Below are 20065 nucleotides of genomic sequence, written 5' to 3'. Positions count from 1 at the left end.
GTAGCTTGCTTTAGATCATTTTGTTGCTGTTGTTCAGGTTGTGTGTGTTTGTATGTTTTTGGAAGGGTTAGGTCGGTTATTTTAGGCCTTGGGTTTAGATAGGTGTTTTTTGGGGTGGTTTAATCTTATTAGGCCCTTTTGAAGTGTCTTGAGGCTGTTTGCGGTGGGTTGAGTTTAGGTTGCATAAGTTATTTGGGCAAGGGTGCTTCAGGTTGGATGTGGAGGGTGTTTTAGGGGATGGTTTTTTTGGTTTTAGGAGCCATTGTTTGGTTTGAGGTTGTGTCTGGATGATTTGGATGTGAGGGGGCGATCTGGCTGGGACAGGTGCTGTCTTAAAAGCTGTCCTTTTCCACCTTCCCTGCTCCATGTGTTTCGCTGCCTTGCTCAAAGAGGACGACCCTTCCCGCTAGAGGCGAACCATTGCTAGGTCAAGGGTATACGGTAGCTGCGCTGTGCTTGAGAACCTCCAAACAAGCTCAGGGTCCCTTAGGAGGAGAAGACAGGGTAGTGCAACTTCCAAGTCTCCAGACACAAGCAGGTGAGGCTTTGCATGGGTGGCAGGGTGTTTGTTGTTTGCATGGGTGTAGGTGTTTTTTGATTGCCGTAGCTTGGTTAGGTTTAGGGAGTTTAGGTAACTTAGGATGTGGTACCTTGGTTGTTGAAGTTGGTTTGGTATAGATTGTTTTATGAGCAGGAGTCTTTTGTATTTTCTTCTAGGTCACTTTGGTTTTTTTTCAGGTTTTTTGGTTTTGTATTTTTTAGATAGTGTCTGGTTCCTCGTCTTATGTATTTGATTTTACTTTAGGTGGTTTTATGGTTTATGGTGCTGTTTTTAGGTACTTTTATGTTGTTTAGTGGTTGTTTCAGTTGTGTTTCGATTCATTAGTTCAGCTTCCATTACTTCTATATTCTGGTTTAGGTAATATGGTTTGGCTCTTTTATGTTTCGTGGTTTTTTTGTTTTAGGAGCATTTGATGGTTTTCATTTGCAGGGTTTTTTATTTTTAGGGTGTTTTAGAATCTCTTAAGTTTGGTAGTTTTAGATTGCTTTTTAGCTTGGCATATTTAGGTCATTGTCAGCGTTTTTTGTTTGGTTTTTCATGTTTGTTATTTTAGGTTATTTTTTGTGTTTGATATTTGTTGGTTTAGGTGGGTTGTTTTTGATAATTTAAGGCCACCATCGTGCAGCATGAGCAGCAGGTACCCAGCCCAAATGGCCCAAAGCAGCCGTGGCAAGGGGCCGTGCTCAGTGCTGCAGAGGAAGGCAAAAAACCCCCGGAGACGCTTGCTGTCCCACCTGGGGGAAAAAAAAGCCTTCCTCCCTGTAGCTGCAGGGTACGAGAGGCCATCTTCCTGGTGCTTGAGCAGCAGGCAGGATCCGAGCCAAAAGGGCCCAGAGGAGCTCTGCAAAGTGGTCATGCTCAATGCTGCAGAGGAAGGCAAAAAACCCCGGGGACCAGTGCCAATCTGCCCCGGGGGAAAAAATTCCTTCCTGACCCCAGTGCTGGCGATCGGCTGTTCCCTGAGCATGTGAGCCAGACCTGGCTCCTTGTCCCACAGGCTGCTCACGCCTCCCAGGACCTGCCCAAGCCCTATCCTGCCTTAACCTGGAGCCATGTCTTTGTAGAGTGCCTAAATGCTTCCAGCCTGATCAGTCTTGGGGGCAAGAATCCTTACCACGCATGTCAACACACTAGTGGGTGCTTCAAAGCACCCTGACAACATCTCTGCATCCTGTTTCTTACCTGTGTTGCCTTTGGCCTGACAGGAGAGGAGGATGGTCCGCTCTGCAGTGCTCTTCAAGAAGTCGTTCCCTTGGTCTTACCTATGCTGTCCAGCTGAGTAGGGTTTCCATCCATCTGATGAGCCTTGCAGCAGAGAACCTCCAGCAGGCTCGTCCAGCCTCCACTCTTCTCCTCCCTAAGCCCCCACCAAGGAATTCCACTGGCTTCTCAAGGGCTTCCTCGGGGATGTGTCGTGGCTGCCCCTGGGCCAGCTTTGGCAGTGGACACGGGAGGCTGCTCCTTTTTATCCAGCACAGGGCATTGTGACTGCTGCGTTGCCAGCTGCTGGCATTGTGACATGGGCTTGACGGGGCCCCTGTGTGCAGCCCTGCCCGCATCCCCTTCGCCCAGCACCGTATGGAGGAAGCCTTTGGGTTGCTGGCCTTGAGTTAGTCCCTGTGCTCAGGAGGCCCAGGGGGCTGTCCCTGCATTTGGTGGCCATTCACTGGGCACAGCTGCTGGGTGGACATTTGGCTCCAAAGGACAGACCTTGTGCTGTTACTCTTCTTTCAGGCCATAGGATAAACTCTGCGGCCCAGTGACCACTCCAGTAGTCATCCCCTGTCTGTGCCACAGCTAACACCCATTAGGCCCTACAGTGAGGTGGATCTTTCATCTTTCTGGACATAAACCCCTTTTTTTGGGGTGTAAGGGGTGTCAGGCAACCTGAGCCTTAAGGAAAGCAGAAGTGTAAGCAGAGCCATAGTTTGGGATGGATGGTGGCAACAGACCGCTGTTGACATAAGACGGGCCTTGAAAAATAAGTGAGGAGAGGTTACACTGGTATTCAGGAAAGCTTGGTCATTTTCAGACCTAGAGCACTTGGATCTGTTCCCAAAGCACAGCCAGGCAAATGACAGCCCTTCCCAACTGTAACAAATAGCCCATTGCTGCTTTTGCTGTTATGTCCCCACATCCCACTCAAAGCTGCATAGCTGCTCTGTTAAAACCAACACGCTGCTATTGCACCCTCTCCCTTGAGACGCTACATGAGGACAGGGAGTCCCCTGTACCATGTGCCCTGCCCACCTGCTGGGCCTGTCTCAGGGAGGGTCGGGTGCGACTCTACTGGCCGATTTCCCTCTCCCACTCCCTGATGCTCCTCAACCTGCTTACCTCCTCCCTGAGCTCTGTCACTAAGCAGAGGAGTTCTTCTACCTGGACACACCTCCCACAGCTGTGCTTGCCGCTGCCATACAGTATCAGTGTAAAAGCAGGGCGCATCCTGCAGCGTCTTCCCACTGGGTCCCTGTCTGCGCAGCTGCATCACTTGTGGTGCGGGTCGACCTTACAGACATCACGGCTTTCTGCCGGGTGGACACCACAGTCACTGCTCCAGCTGGCAGAGCTTCTCTTCCTGCGCACCGTTCCGTGCAGACTGCCTTGTCCCGCTCTGTTTGCAGCGCTCATGCTCGCTAGCGGTGCCTAGGCTGCCGTTTACAGGCGTGGTCACCGCTGTGACCGGCCAAGTCCAAGTTTCGCCAGCGATTCTCGCGAGAGTTGGCGCCTCCTAGGTCTTCCCTGGCGGTCCCCTGCCTCGGGAAAACTTTGTCTGAGCCGAAAAGTTGCCGCTTTTGCTGCTACTTTTGTTGCAGATTCGGATCAGCTCCGCCGCGGCTCCGCTCGGCGGCGGACGGGTTGCTGCCGCTTACCGGGTGTTTACATCTCGCGCCGTTGCCCCGGCAACGCCCAGGTCTCGTCAGCGACTCTCGCAAGTGCTGCCGGGTCCTCGCGCGTCCCTGGCGGCCGCGTGCCGCGGGAAAGCGTGCCGGTGCGCGAATCTGCCCCTCGTGCAGCCGATTCGGATCAGCTCCGCAGCAGCTCCCCCATTGTACTATGGTTTTCTGCTATCCAAATTTTAAAGACCTGACCGTGAATTTCACTCTTTCATCCCTTTGATGACAGCAAAGCATGAAGGGTGGAGCATCAGAGGTGTGTTAAAGGGACTTTCACCCTTCAGCAGCCTGCTGGAGCCCGTCTCCACATAGTCACCACCAGCCTTCAACCAGCTGGCTGAGAACCGATGGGCTGTGTGAGTGGGCTCTGAGCTGGAAGGTGGTGGTGTCAGTCCAGTCACTATCAGAATGGCCATGTGCTTCCCAGGGAGTGAAATATCCACAGCTACCATTAACTGAGCTCCTGTTTCGGAGTTTTCATTGGAGAACATGGTAAATCAGCCCAGACACTGAAAAAGCTACAAAAGACAAAACACTGCTGGGTGACTGCAATGCGGTTTGTGGCATGGTTGTCTGTGGGGATATGCTTGACTCTCCAGGAGTGTGAATAAAGGTTGCTGATTATTTTTTTTAATGAATTCTGCAGGTGTTTAGTGAAGAGGAAGATTGTTGCTGGTTATTCTAAGATGGGTGAGCAGGTGGCTGGCCAGGTGGCCACCTAGGACTAAAAGATAGCTAGTTGCCTCTCTTTAAGTAGGATGGCTGCAAAGGAGTGAAGATTTTCCTTATTGTATGCCCACCTGAAACCACCTGAGAATGCTGGTGTGATGAAATTACTGATGACACCATTCAGATACAAAGGAACTTATTTTTTTAATTAATAAAAGAAAGTTCCAAAACCAGTCTTGTATCACACACACGGTAATGACTTTGCTGAGTGTAGCAGGGGCCAAAACTGAACACAGTATTCCACGTGTGGTGTGACAAACACTGAGTGGGATGATGACTTCTTTGTCTCTGCTGGTGATGCCCTTGCTGGTACAGCCCAGTGTCCTGTTGGCTGCCTTTGCTGCAGCAGCACCCTGGTCACTCATATTGAGCTTCTTGTCTACCAGGACCCTTTCCACACAGCTGCTCCCCAGCTGGGAAGATCCCAGCCTGTGCTGCACTCCTGGATTACGTTTTCCCAGGTGCAAGATCTTACACTTGTCCTTGTTGAGCTTCATAAGATTCTTGTTAGCCCACTCTTCCAGCCTATCCAGGTCATCCTGCAGGGTGCTCTCCTGATGTATCCACTTCCCCACTGGGTTTGGTGGGGTACACTTGATCCAGATCACTTATGAAGATGTTAAATGGTGTTGGGCCCAATATAGATTCCTGGAGACCCCACTCATGGTAGGTTTCCAGTCTGAAAAGGAGCCATTTACTACCACCCATTACCCCACCTGCCGCAGAGACCTCTTGTCTAGACCGTTACATGACATTTTCCCTAGGAGGATGCCATGGGAGACTGTATCAAAAGCCTTGGACAAATCCAGGTAAACATTGTCCACCACTAGCCCCACATGAACTGAGCAGGTTACTATGCCATAGAAGGCGATCAGGTTTGTCAAGCACAAGTTGCCCCTCTTAAATCCATGCTGGCTATTCCCAGTCATGTGCTTCAACTGAGTTGTGATGGCCTCCAGGAGGATTCCTTCCAGAACTTTTCCACTGACTGAAGTCAGACTGATTGGTCTGTAATTTCCTGGATCCTCCTCTAAGCCCTTCTTGTAGATGAGGTGATATTAGCCTTCTTCGAGGCTTCTGGGACATCGCCTGATCTCCACGACTTCCCAGAGATTTTGGAGAGCAGCCTCACAATGTCAGCCAGTTCTCTCGGGCAGATGTTGTCAGGACCCATCCAATTGTAGGGGTCGAGCTCCTGTAATAGTTCCTGTACCAACTCTTCCTTCGCTGACATGATGAAACATTTTTTTTAACAAGAGCATGGTCAAACCCTGGAACAGGCTTTCTGGAGGTGTCACATGCCTGTCAGCGTTGAAGAGACATTTGGACAAAGGCCTTACTACCTTGTCTTAACTTTTGGTCAGCCCTTGAAGTGGTCAGGCAGTTGGACTAGATAGCCATTGTCGTAGGACCCTTGGACCTGGACTACGCTCTCCTGTTTCATCTCCCCTGTTCTAGACAACTTCAGTTACATAATCTTTTTGTTCGTTGCCTGGAGTCAACGAATACTCATGCTACAGAGCTTAGTGCCACTGTCCTGGCTGTAAATGGACGAAGTCTGAATGCAGCAGTGAAAACTGGAGAACTGTTAAGGACAGGGCGAAGAGATACATTCATACTCCTTCAAGACAGTAGAGAAGTGGTGATGAACGTTTGGAAACCATTTCCCTTCTGTGTGGTGAGGGCCAGAAGCAATCTTCTTTAAATCACTGGCATTAGGTTAAGGGAGTAGGAATGAAAGGAGTAGAGTACACTGCTGGCATGGGTAGATTGTTGCAGCTTTGGGCACCAAAGTATGAAAAGGATATAAAGCTTCCACAGAGTGTCCAGAGGAGGGTCACGAAGTTGGTGAAGGGTTTGGAGAGGAAGCCATATGAGGAGCAGCTAAAGTCACTTGGCTTGTTCAGCCCAGAGGAAACTGAGGGGAGACCTCATTGCGGCCTACACAAGGGAAGGAGGAGGGGCGGGCACTGATCTCTCAGGCAACCAGGGATAATGCCCAAGGGAATGTCAGGAAGATGTGCTGGGGAGGTTTAGGTTGGACATGAGGAAAAGGTTCTTCCCCCAGAGGGTGGTGGAGCACTGGAACAGGCTCCCCAGGGAGGTGTCACGGCCCCAAGCCTGGCAGTGGATGATCCTTGTGGGTCCCTTGCAACTCAGGACATTCTATGATTCTTTGAAACCCTAGGAATAGTTTTAGTGTGCAGTTTTTCAGCAGGACATAGAGAGATGAATGGTTACTTGGTGGTAGGTGAGGTGTTTGACTTTTGAGTTGAATTTTGAGGTGGAAACATTGGATCCAGTTGGCGAGACCTGTAACTGTGACTGATTTTGGAATAGTCTTGTGTTTCGTATGATATTGAAGTTAATTCCTTTGTATCTAAATTTTACAAAACATACTCATCATTTTAGGCTACAAAGTGAGTGCAATTCTCAAAAAAACTGTGGTTTTTGTTAATATCTTTTCAGTGGTCTGATACTCTGTCAATCATACTTTTCAAGATCCAACTCTTGTCTTGTGAGACAAGCATTTGCAAGGCAGAATTTATGTATGCAGCCTCAATGATGTTAATGTGTTAAATGATTTGTGTAGTTGTTTGTTTGTGAGGTTTTTGTTGTTCTTTCTTTGTTTGGTTTTGTGGGTTTTTTCCAACACTTTATTCATTCCTGTTATATTAGAGAATATACCTAACAAGAGATCTTCCTAATTAGTTTCTTTGTACATAAAAGGTTGTTAATATTTTAATTTTAATTGCATTTACACTAAAATCTTATAATTTAATTTTGAAATACGAGGCTGGCAAGCTGCAGTTGGTTTGGGTTGGAGTGGGTTGTTGAAACCTCACTCAACGTGAAGTTGTGAAATTTCTTTGCATAGATGTTCAGAGCTGACAGGACCAAGTTCACTTTGTTGTAATAAAATGTGTCATTTTATTTTGCTCTTTTTCTTTGTTTAGATTCAATTTTATAAGTATTTTTTCTTGTTTTGTCATCTTTTTGTTTATTTCTTAAGGGAATCAGTTGGTAATCTGTATGTAAATGTCCCTGTCAGTTTGTAAAACTTTTAAACCTTAAGCAACTGTACAATGCTACTAAAGTATTAGAAGGTTTGAGTTTCAAATTTGGTCTAAGAAGACCAGGGTTGGAAATAATCAAAATAACTAATTTTGTTGCATGCTCTCGTGGCTGATTCATGATGTGTTCCGTTCTGGGACTTTGTAGTAAGGTAGAATTTGTTACAGACAGTACATAGAACTGGTTGTTTCCTTTAAAAGGATGATCCAGACCAGGCTTTATTGAGATGTTAGAGTTAGTAATTGTTGAAGTAAATTATGGTACGGAATAATTAGCTCTGGACTTAATATTTCATATATGTGATTTTTGTGTAGGTTCCTTCCAAATCCCCTCCACCAACTGGCAGCAGGAGCAGGACATCTTCATTTACAGATCAGAATGATGAAAGCACTTCAACACCAGACAAAGAGGTCAGTTGAGAACCGTTTTTCTGTATTTTTCAACTTTCAAGAAAATTAAAGAAAAATCGAACTTTATGTCCTTTATTAACTTTGCTTTTTTGACTTCCTAATCTCACTCATTTATAGGTATGAATAATCTATTTTTTAGGTTAAATACTGAAGTGTTTAAGTAAAACAGACCTTTAAGCATTAGTGATTAACCCCCCCAATTAGGAAACCTTTTAAGTCATTCTTTAGGTCTTAAAAATCTTACCCCTGAACTGAACTCAGCGAGGTAGTGGGACAGAATTTACAGTCAGAGACAGTAACTTTGTTTTTTATTCCTCTTTTGGTTGAAAAGTTGGTGGAATCCAGTTAACTACAGAGGTAACTTGAGGTCGATGAGCCTAGAGGCTTAAACTGAGCTGTTCTAGGCATTTCTAATCATACAAGTAATTATCAAATTTAAACAGCCCCCAAAAAAAAACAAATCAAAATGAAACAACGAACAACAACAACAACAAAAAAGCCCAAACAAAACCACCAACAAAAGAACAACAACAAACCAAACTGAGTTTAAATCGTGAAACATAAAATATCATTAAAATCACGATCAGGATGATGATCACTTGCATAATAGAGCAAACAGAGGAGATTATTGAGCACCGTGGCCTTTTTGAAGTGGTTTGATTAAAAAGTAAAAAACAAACGGACAATATAAGCCCTTGCTTTGTGAGTGTGAAAACAGGCTGGTGGAGTAAAGCAGAGGACTGCTGTGGTTCTGTGAACTTTGTGAAAGGAAATGTTGAGTTCCTAACCAGAAGTTCAGTTGCTGGGTTTTGCTACAAAAAAAAATGTGCTTTCTTGCAGTAGGACAATCCATTTAAATTTTTTACACCACTTTTTCTTCAGGAGATGATCAGCTATACCAGAAATTTGTCTTAGATTCCATTATGAATGCTTCCAGTGATTACAGCTTGGCAGTTTGCTTCCTGCAATGATAATAGAAATAAAAGAGTATGTCGTGAATTTGGTTTGCATTTTGGAACTACAGTATTGAGTTTTCTAATAAATGCTGATTTTTCTCTATTGTTACATATATGTATGTATGTAATGACTTCCCTCTGTCCTTGGAGAGAGGTTTTCTGTTAATGGATGCTCTAAAATGTCAGCAATCACTTGTCAGCCAGGATAGATTGTTTCAGTAAGGAGAGTTTGCTGGTTTTGTTTGTTTGATCGCTTGTGGTTGTTTGGTGTTTTTTGTTCGGTTGGTTGTTTTTGGTTTTGTTTTTTTAAATTATATGTATCCATTGTAGCAAGTACTGGAGGTGAAAGGACTGATTTGGCCAAGGTTTTCAGAATTTTAAGCACCAAAAGCTTAGTGGAATATGAAATTTTGAAACCATGAGACTCAGTGATGTTCTGTGCAGCTCATTCACTGTTTTTTGTCTATTGTTAACTTGGTGCTGCCTACACAAAAGGATGAAATCTTCCTCTCTCTTTTCAGTGGTAAATAAAGGGAAAGATTAAGTGCCAACACATGTTATCCCTTTTATTATAAAAGTACCAACTGTTTTTCTGCTCAAATAGCTTGAATGAAAGGCATGAATGAAATAGCATGAATGAAAGGGACAATACTTTTCTTGTATATATTTTCAAGGATGTCTACTTCTGTTCCTGTTCTGAAAAAGGTTTGTGAGCCTGTAAGCTTATCTCTTTTTCAGTTTTATCAGTTGATTTAGTAAAAAGTACTACATCTCTTTACAATTTGGATAGCATGTTTAAAAGATAAATGCATTTCCAAGTGTTGGTGGGTGCTACTACCATGTCAGCTGTATGTATCAATGCTTTCTGTAATGTTCATAATTTCTATGGAAAACTAAAATTTGTCCTGTACTACTTTATTAGATATACGTTGCCCGCCAGAAGACTCTTTTTCAGACTACTTTTACAGACAAACAGGGGAAGCAAACAATTCCCTGCAGGACAGACCAAGTTATTTTGGGAGAGCATTATGCTCTAAATACAGTGATTACACTGAAGTGATCAGAGAGGCAGAAGGAGAAAGAAGATTAAGAGTGGGAACAGTACTAAAGTGACCTCAGATCTATAGTTATCCTTGGGCTTAGGCAGCTGCTCTGAGAATTTGAATTGTGAAACATATCTTGTAGTTAGAAATTCAGAAAGTAGTGAAGCTGCTAAGGGAATGAAAAGATCTTTTTTTTTTTTTTTTTTCTTTTTTTGTAAGGATGGTATTTACGTCAAATGGAAAATTTTACTAAAATGAAGATAAATTTAAATGATCAACCCATGAAATCTCCTTTCTCCAAATATTTCTCATAAATGTTAACAGAATGATTAAAATCAAATGGTCTTCAAAACTTGTTTGTTGGATTAGATTTTCATAAAATTCAGTTCAGTGGCAGTATTACTATGATTTAAAAGATGCAGATAATCCATATTATGTTTGGAAATATATGCCCTGATTATATGGGTGTGTTATGTCTTTTGGGGGGCATTTTTTGCAGTGTTCTCATTTGATCAGGCAGAAGTTTTGTGTACAGGTGGCAATGGAATGGTAATGAACTAAAGTTAGACACCATTTAATAAACTGAAGATGTTTTGGTTTTGAAGAATATCATATACTAAACATTCTTGTAGTATGTGAATAATTTCTAACCCTTTTGGTACTGAAAGCTGAGGAATATCACAGTGCTTTGTAGTTGTATTGTATGTTCTCTGCCCTCCCTCTGGGCTGTCATTGTATAGAATGTCTTCAATAGGTCAAGTTTCTGCACTTTTAATATCTAAGTAATATCTAAGTTGCAAGTATTCCGTGCAAAAGCTTTGATTTTGTATTCAGAACATTTTTAGAATAAAACCAACTTCAGACTGAATTACACTTGTAAATGACAGGATTGGTCTGATCAAAGAATTATAATAAAACATACAGGCAAACATTCTTGCTTTATGTTCTGCATTTAAAAGATTTTTTTTGCCAAAATTCCAAAACATTCTCAGTTAGTAAAACAACAACAAACCACAAAGTTGTATGGTCCATTCATGGAATATGAGGTAAGATTCTTTTTTGTGCCCACTTTCTTCTTCCTTCTGCTTCTGTTGAGCTGTGGATCTCCAGAGGCAGTGTTACAGAGAAGCTCATAATTTTTTTGTGTAGAAGGAAAAAGCAGAAATTTGTCTATTTCCGTGTTCTGTTCTTGTACGTAGCTCATAAAATATTACTACAGTGTGGCGTAAAAGCATATATTGGTATTTCTACAGAAGTACCTTCCTTCAGACAATGTGCACATCGGATGCTTTCTGAGTTGGACGTGGTACCATTTGAAACAGCCCTGGATGATAAAAACATGTACTTAGTGCTTCCAGTCTTTTCTAGGGAAGAATAGTGTTTGGTTTTCAGACTGTTGCTGCTTCGACTCTTAAACAGAATTTGAGGTGAAATACATTGCTTACATTCAATACAGTTCCTAGAAGTTCAACATTTTCTTTCTGTTCTATAACATACTTATTTACAAGTCAGGCTCAGCTGCAGAAGATAACAAAGCTGTTATAGTTCAGAGCCGTCGGCTGTGAGCAAGCAGTGAACAGCTTGCTGTGCTCTCAGTGACCTGCCAAGCATGTGGATCCAAATATCACTCACATCCTTGTGAGTGTTATGGAAATGACAGCAGAGCACAATATAGATAGTGCTTCTTAGAGCTGAAGATAAACCAGCCAAGATGGTTTTCAGTCTCACTTTAGTCCTGTGTAACAACTCTGGTTTTAAATTAATTGAAATGTTTTTCTAGTGTGAGCTATTAATAAAGCAGGAGATGCAAAGCTGAAATAATATGCCTCCAGCACCTTGGTTGATGCTATATCTTTCCTGTATTCATATACTTAATTTGAAGTACTTAAATAGATGTCGTCATGCAAAGATGGTAGTGGTTCAGATATGTCTCTATTTTTTTTTCTTTCTGACATGCAAATTTAAAACTAAATTTTGGGGGCTGTATGACCTATTCTGTATCTAAAGCTTGACTTTTACAACTCCTGATGCATACACCAGCATGTTTTGATTGCTCGTAAGAATGAAATACAAACCAGAAGAGAGTTGTGGTTTGTTTCTGTACTACCTCTTTCTGAAAATGCAGTTCTGAACTATTAGATTCTGGGGCTTTTTTTAACTGAAGAGAGAAACCTTGAACTTTCAGCTCTTCAGTTTTTCCTATTCCCCAAGCACAGCAGGGATGAGACATAAAAGGTTATGTTGCAGAGTGCTCAAACTTTTTATAAATAGATATTTGTGTAAATCAGCAAATTACTGAATTATTCACAATTTTTTTCTGGCATTCCCCAAAATTATGTATTTATTTATTTTCCTGTAGGGAATGAGGTACTTGTCAGTAGGAGTTTAAACCTTTAGCCTGATCCCCAGCTCCTTGAACTAGATGACCAAATACTGGTGTGATCTCTTTTCCTTTAACTTACTGTGCCTGTATATAACAGCAAAACTGTTGTCGTACAATTATAGAACCTTTTAAACATGAACACATGACAAATGCACATATATCATGATGCGCTTATCTAACAAAATGGACAGATTTTCAAATTTACTTGATATGCATTTAATCTGAAATTTGGAACCACTGATTTTTTATTTTTTTTCCCTGACAGTGAAAAATTACTGCCTTTGGCAGTCAAACGCGTATTATACATATGCAACACGCACTGATTCAACTACTGCCATTTCCAGAGCCATGAGGCTTGGGTCAGACTCTCAGCCCTGTTAAATTCTGGTATTTGTTTCACAGCATGTTAAGGAAGCCCTTTGATCTAGGGATCACATGTACTTTGGCCTTTGCACCTCACTCATCAGAATCTTAGCACAGGAAGGTTTGAGCGTGGTAATTCTTCAGAGAGAGGAGGACTAGCAAGAACAATATGAACACAGCTGGCTCTGGAGTAGCACAGCTGGTTCTGAAGTTCAGAAAGTCCATAAAGAACAAGTAAGACTGCTTCCCTTTGGCCAAACTTGAGGGCTACAAAAATGGTTTCAAAATCTGGGAAAACAAAGTTTCTTTAAAACATTTCATATATTGTTCTTTGATAATTCTGAAGGAAACAGCATCACCTGGTATCTGGCTTCATCACTTAATTGACCTAATTTGTAACTTTCTCTCCAAGGTAGCAATGTTTGTTAGTTAGTAAAATTTTTCTTACTACAAAAAGAATAGGTGTTAAATATTGTGACAAAAGATCAGCAATATCATAGCCTTAATTTTGTGCCTGAGATTAAGGTTGGTACAGGAGCATGTCTGAAACAATGTTGGAAGGTTTTAGTAGGATTTCTATAGTGAATGTCAAGTATGATTTGATGGCATTCAGAGACTTAGAGAAAGTTAGTTAAAGGATTATTTACATCTGTGCACATTCTGTCTGTTCCCAGTATGCTTCAGCCCAGCTGGATTTCCTGCTCGTGTAATTCTATTGATCACATTACTGGCATAGCACTAATGTGGTGCTAGCGATACATTAGACAGTATAGCACCAGGTATGTTTAATGTTTCTGAAGCTACTAAGATAATTCAGAGTGGGTTTTAGGCCAGATCTTAAAGTACAAGAATCTATTGTGGAAATATTTATATCTGTTTAGTTTTGGCAGACTAACAAGTTTCTTACCTCTTTTCTGGGCAAAGGTGAATAATTTCTAGTGACTTTTAATACCCCCTGCACCCCTCAAGTTAACTAGACAGCTAGTTTTAAAGCCAAAGTTAATAGTTGATTAAAAAAAAAATTAGAAGTGCAGATAAAAATATATTTGAAAGCATTAGGTAGTGTAATTACAGGACTCATTAGACAGCTCTGCTTATAATTTAGCTGTAAAAATATAGCAGGTAATGAGCTGCTGGAGTAACAGAAGTACTGTGAGCAAGTACTTAAATATTTTCATTGTTGGGTGCCCAACATCTGAGAATGGAGGGTGAACTCACTAATGAGAATATGTAGCGAGTTCTAAATGTGCTAAGGAAATACCACTCTGGGACCATGACTGAGTATATTCTGTGTTTGGTAGCTGTTTCAAGTGTGAAACTCTTGTCTTGGCTACTGGGGAGCAAATATTTTCGATTTCATGTTAATACAGTGATTACTGTTATGCCCCACTATTGTCGTCTTCTGCCCTTTATCTTATTTATTTTATTTATTTTAGAGTGCACTATCAGCAGGTTTGCTGATGGCACCAAGCTGGGAGGAGTGGCTGACATGCCAGAAGGCTGTGCTGCCATCCAGGGAGACCTGGACAGGCTGGAGAATTGGGCGGGGAAAAATTTAATGAAATATAACAAGGGAAAGTGTAGAGTCTTACATCTGGGTAGGAACAACCCCAGGTTCCAGTATAAGGTGGGGAATGACCTGTTAGAGATCAGTGTAGGGGAAAGGGACCTGGAGGTCCTGGTGGACAGCAGGATGACCATGAGCCAGCACTGTGCCCCTGTGGCCAGGAAGGCCAATGGCATCCTGGGGTGTATTAGAAGGGGGGTGGCTAGTAGATCGAGAGAGGTTCTCCTTCCCCTCTACTCTGCCTTGGTGAGACCCCATCTGGAATATTGTGTCCAGTTCTGGGCCCCCTCAGTTCAGGAAGGACAGGGAACTGCTGGAGAGAGTCCAGCACAGAGCCACAAACATGATTAAAGGAGTGGAACATCTCCCTTACGAGGAAAGGCTGAGGGCTGGGTCTCTTTAGCTTGGAGGAGACTGAGGGGTGACCTTATTAATGTTTACAAATATATAAAGGGTAAGTGTCATGAGGATGGAGCCAGGCTCTTCTCGGTGACAACCAATGATAGGACAAGGGGTAATGGGTTCAAACTGGAACACAAGAGGTTCCACTTAAGTATGAGAAGAAGCTTCTTCTCAGTAAGGGTATCAGAGCGCTGGAACAGGCTGCCCAGGGAGGTTGTGGGGTCTCCTTTTCTGGAGACATTCAAAACCCACCTGGACACCTTCCTGTGTAACCTCATCTGGGTGTTCCTGCTCTGGCAGGCGATTGGACTGGATGATCTTTTGAGGTCCCCTCCAGTCCCTAACATTCTGTGATTTGTAGGGCTGGCTCCTTCACTTTCATGCTTGCCTTTATTTAAAGAGCCTCTGGAATTGTATGTCTGCAAACTCAAGCAGTTCTGCATCAGTTTATTTTCATAAACTTTTTCCTTTCTTTATCTCAGAATTGTAACTGTCAGTAGTGTGAATTGGCATATGATAGACTGTGGATAGCTTAGATCTTCTGTTATTGCTAAAAAGGAGTAACATACACTCTCTGTTGTAATTAACATTTTGTGAAAGACTTACTGTCTAAGCCTCCTGTTAGAACTTGGCTGCACTGATGTGGTCATGGACTTCAGGGGATGATTGAAAATTCAATATTTTTTTTTTTCCTGCGTAAAAACACACTAGAGAGAAAAGACATAAGAAGTCAGTACCAGCATTCAGAAACTATTGTGTATGGCTGTCACTGAACATTATGCACTTAATATACTTTCTGAAAGGGTTTGGTGGACACAAATTCCAAGTCATGTAGTATTCCAGACACATGCAAATATTTTTCCTCTCTCAACTTGAATTTCTGTAATTCATCTACTGGGGCACTGGTGACTGCAACAGTCACCAAAGGAAAAATCAATCCCTAACTTATATTGTAATCAATTTGATTCTTAAAAATACTATTTAGTAACTTAAAATAAAACAAAATTGTTCTGCACTAATGAGAAAGAAAAAGCTTGTGTTTTGGTTCAGTCAGCAGAGATCACAGTTCTGAAATCTGAGGCTATAAAAAAGTTGAACCGTTAACTTTTGTGTGTAAGTAAAATCATGAGAGGAATATTTGTATAAATCTGTTACAGCATCCTAACAGTATTAGATTGCATTACATTATATGTGTATATCCAGTTTGAATTCAAATTCTAGTCTTCATGTTTTTAGTCTGTAGGAATTTAAATCTCTTCCTCAATACCGACTTGATAAAAAGGTTAATTGAACTTGTGGTCTTTTTACAAAATAGCAGTCTGCTAGTAGTTTGAAAAAATTTTGTACGGATTTTTTAAAATGTGGTTAGAATTCTAATGTGTAAGAACACCAGAAGAGAAATAGTCAAAAGCATGCAATTTATATTGTTTATAACTCACATACTGATAAAATTTTTAGAATAATGAGTTTTTCACATGTAGCAGAGCACAGAAGGCTCAGTGTTATCTGAAGATTTCATCCATAGAAGTTTAAAAAAATTACAATATCAGTGCCTGAAACATTGTCTTTACCTTTGGCTAAACTAGGAATTTTTTTTTTAATTGTGTGTTTCTTTATTTCTTAATAATCAAAACTGTATTTTGGCTGTTCTGAAATTATGTAATACAAATTTACGGGTAATGTCCTGCCTTTATCAGTATCTGTTGTCTCACAAACTGCTGTATTGTTTGATGATGTTTTTAATAGTGTGGAAAAAGTGAGTAAAATCGTGCAACATTCTTTACCTTATTACTTGATTTATTTTTGTTTTCCTACTTTTTGCATTGAATGACAGCTGCTAGCCGGGATGATAGCAGAACCTGCTTTTCTCTCTGAGTATACTATCTTTGCTTTGGATCCCACCAAGCAACCTAAGCCACAGAGTGACGGTGTGGTGAGTCCTCCCACCCCTCCTAGCGACGCCTTTAGCAGGGGGAGGAGAGCACTGTACTAGAAAGCAAACCTAGTGTTGCTTGTGGCTTGTTCTCACCAAGACATCTATCTTAACTACCCTGCTGCTAACCCCGCACTAAATTTCCTGGAGGTAGTACCTGATAGCTCCTGGCTAGTGTGCTGTATGATGTGAATTTACTGTAACATCAAAAAATTAACACGTTTTCTGTTATACAGGTAACCGTACTCTACACAACTTTTAAATAATTGCACAAGTTTGTATGTTTGTTGCTTAGAGTTCATGAATGGTGTTGAAAGTCTTCCTCTGCACTTTTATGTATGTCTGTATGTATTTAGAGAAAAATTAATGTGATAAACGTTGAGATTGTTTTTGTCTAAAACCTTTTGCTGTGTACGTTGAAAGCCTCACAATGTCATTTACTACTAATGGTAGCAGGAAATAATTATCTCACATGAACACTGAAATTCAGCTACTTCTACTTGGTAACTTGGCAGCTATTATTGTGAGGATAAGTAGCTTTTTTAATTATTAAATTTTATATTAAATATATATTTATTTGCCTGGAAATGTTTTCATAGTATGCAAGTGGAGAAGCTCAGTGAGAAGAGGATATGCGGGGAAAAAGAAGCAGGCATAGGGGGGAAAGCAGACTTCTGCTTTCTAGCACATGCACATACAAAGCTGTATTCTTCTGATTGTTGTCACAGGAGTGGGATGGCATCTTTCACATGGTGCAGAGGCCTGGCATTCCTGAGTCCATAGTGATGCAAAACACAGTGGTTTTTAGAGTCCCAGGTCATCCTTGTACTTCATAATTACTTTGGTTTTCCAGTTTAGCAAGTGCTATTTTGCTGCTCATGCTTAGGCCGAAAATGACAAGTCACTGAAAGCTGTAACAGGATACAAATTTGGTCAGCAAATGGGCATAATACAACACACCATGTTGTGTTGGATTTATCTCTCTCAAGCTAAGCAAGATTGGCCCGAAACAGTGATTGAAAAGATGATCTGTTGAATGTCCTCATTTGTTTTCTCAAGATTGAACTTTTTGATGGGGAGTGAAGAGGACATTCAGACTGTGCTAAAATCTGTAGTTTTGAAATAGTCACTAGATTTGTTTTTTTCCAGTTCTAGGTATGTTGACCATATTCCAGGTCCAGTGATCGCTACTTAAAGTTTCACTGCAAATGTAATTAAGCTTTCCTACACTTAGAGCAGTAAACAGTTGTGGGCTGTTTACACTACAGAATATCCCTGGTATACTCGCATTTCTAAAAACCTATTCCTATGAATACCCAAATGTTTTCTTTATGTTATCTTTTAGTATAAACTTCAGTGGCAGAAATCAGTCACTTGCATATTTACATACAAGACTGCATACATAGGAAAGACTGATAATGTAAGAGTTACTGTTAATGTGTTACCAATGTGTATTAATAATACCTTACCTGTAAAACTGATTTTGTTCTCTGAATGTTTTGAAAGCTCTAGAGCTGTTTTCTCACAGCAAGAATTGCGGGGTAGAAAACAATTATATAAAAGTTTATAGGGAAGAGGAGGCCTGATTATATATAAATATATATTAAGAAACCTCATTATGTAGGCTTGGGAAACCTAGGTAAACTAAAGATCTAGGAGAGGGGAAGTTTAATCAGCACACACAAATACATATTAATTCTGCTAAAACAGGCTAGTATTTTAACTGTGTGCATGCACAAGTGGTGCATGATCTTCAGAGAGTGAACATCATAACCACTGTAATGGCACTGATGAAGTTAATATAAACTCTTAACTACCTAAGCTGCATGGAGTTTGTTGCATGAAGAAACCATTCAAATGTTCAATGCTCTGGTTTATACATCTTAATAACAAAAAGCAACTTTTAAATTGGAATAGAAATATAGTTTTGTATGTTCAATGGAGGAAAATACTTCTGTTGGTCCTCTCTTGGTCTCCAGAAACCTTGACATAGTTCTGCTGGTTTTAAGACTTCCCAAGTGCCAGCCAGTGCTCTGTGATTCTAGTTTTGCTGAAACATCTCTTCAGGCTTACGAAAGACTAGGGCTTCTAAGCTTTTCAAAGCCTCTTGAATCCATACTTATATATAGCAACTTCCATTCATGCTTACCTTTCACTGTGTGGGAACCAGAATATGACCCTTTGCCCTACAGCACTGTAACTTAGAATTGCAGCAGCTAGATACCTGCGGCAGTGTCTAGCCAGTGTATCCCTTTCATGATTTATGTCAAAAGAAAGACTAATACCAAATATAAGTTATAAAGTTCTATTTTTGTTCACAGAGATTGAATACAAAGATATCAGTACGATTAATAGGAAAAATTTAGAAGTGGAGACATTAGTTGTGGTTTTGAAATGCCATTTTCTAAGGATTTTCATAGATCCTTAAATGGTAGCTTTTTAAGAATCTTCACAGAAAAGAACAGCATCCACTTTTTTATATTCATAAACACCTTATTAGATTTAATAAATCTACTTAATCTTGTGTATTAAAATAGATCTTAAATATTACTAAATTATGAATTAGATATATAAGCCCCCCATAGTTTCCTTAAATTCTCTTCATAGGTATCTCAATATGATTTTAGAAACAAGTTTTTGTAGTCAGTTTGTAATTCTTGATAAAGTGTTTGCCTTCCTCTGTTGTCAGTCAAGTACTAACATGGTAGATGCTCTGTAAATTATAAAGCAGAAGATAAATTTTTATTTGGATTACCCATCTTATTAACTTTCAAGTTAGGAAACGAAAAAGAACAGGTAACGCAGCCAAGGATAAAATGTAGGAGTGCTTTAGTTGAAAACCCAAGAAGAGCTCTTAATCCACTGGGAAAGACTACATCCACCGCAGCAGGGCAATGCTCTGAAGCAGAATGCAGATTTTGTTCAAGCCAGGTGAAGCGCAATTTCCAAATCCAAACAGACTTCTTGTATGGCTGGTTATTGAATCTGAACGGGTGACTGCTCATTGCTCTGGCTTCCGTAAATGTCTGGATTTCTCTTTCTTCTGTGGTATATTTGTACTGCCTTCAGTTTGCTCCATGTGAAACCTTTCTGAAGCCCTTTTACACTGAATCATTCCTCTTCTGCATTTATGTTTATGGATGCTTATCTGCATATCCACACAGAGTAGAAGCTGTGGGTGTAATCATGTAGCATATACCTGGATGACTATGATTGATACTTTAGTTGTATATACACCTTAGATTTTACAGCTTTCATATAACTCAGGGTACTTCTTAATTAAAAATTAAAAGTTACACTGATTTTAGCTGAATTCCTCATACTTTGTTCAATGTCTCAGTGCTTTGGTTCTCTTGGAAAAAATTCATATCCCAGATGCTTTCTAGCATGTTTTGCTCCTTCAGTTTTACCTGATTTAAACACCAGAAAGCCATCCGGATTTGTACAGGTTAGAAAACACATGAACACAGGACATAGGGCAAGCAGGATAGACAGACTAGTAACAGAAATGTCTGAACTCTGTTACAAACAAACAAACACACTAACACACTTCCCCCCCTTCACCCCCTATTGTTCTCTGTTGTGTTGGGTTTGGGTGGGTTTTTTTCGTTTATTTTTCTTTGTTTGGGAGTGCAGAGGAATGTACATGTGAAGTTTTGCACAGGATGTTTTTTCAGAAAGCCTGATTTTTTTTCCTGTGCTTGTTTGGTGTCTTAAACAGCCTGTTCCCAGCACTTTTTTTTTC

At 40.9% G+C, this 20065-nt stretch overlaps 1 protein-coding gene across 7 annotated transcripts in view; it reads left to right on the top strand.

The window, feature by feature from the left end:
- The window catches only part of GOLGA4 (golgin A4), a 162200-nt gene that overhangs the window by 97059 nt on the left and 45076 nt on the right, over nucleotides 1-20065 (top strand). For 4 of the 7 annotated variants that reach the window (XM_065833091.2, XM_071804741.1, XM_065833090.2 and 1 more), the window contains exons 2-3: nucleotides 7578-7673; nucleotides 16222-16320. In XM_065833091.2, the coding sequence (XP_065689163.1) occupies nucleotides 7578-7673; nucleotides 16222-16320 (195 nt within the window). The remainder of the gene's footprint in view (nucleotides 1-7577; nucleotides 7674-16221; nucleotides 16321-20065) is intronic. The other 3 variants (XM_071804743.1, XM_071804742.1, XM_065833092.2) reach the window with 1 other exon arrangement.

Source organism: Patagioenas fasciata, chromosome 2 (genome assembly GCF_037038585.1).
Source record: "Patagioenas fasciata isolate bPatFas1 chromosome 2, bPatFas1.hap1, whole genome shotgun sequence".
NCBI lineage: Eukaryota > Metazoa > Chordata > Aves > Columbiformes > Columbidae > Patagioenas > Patagioenas fasciata.
This window is presented reverse-complemented; position numbering and strand designations above follow the sequence as displayed.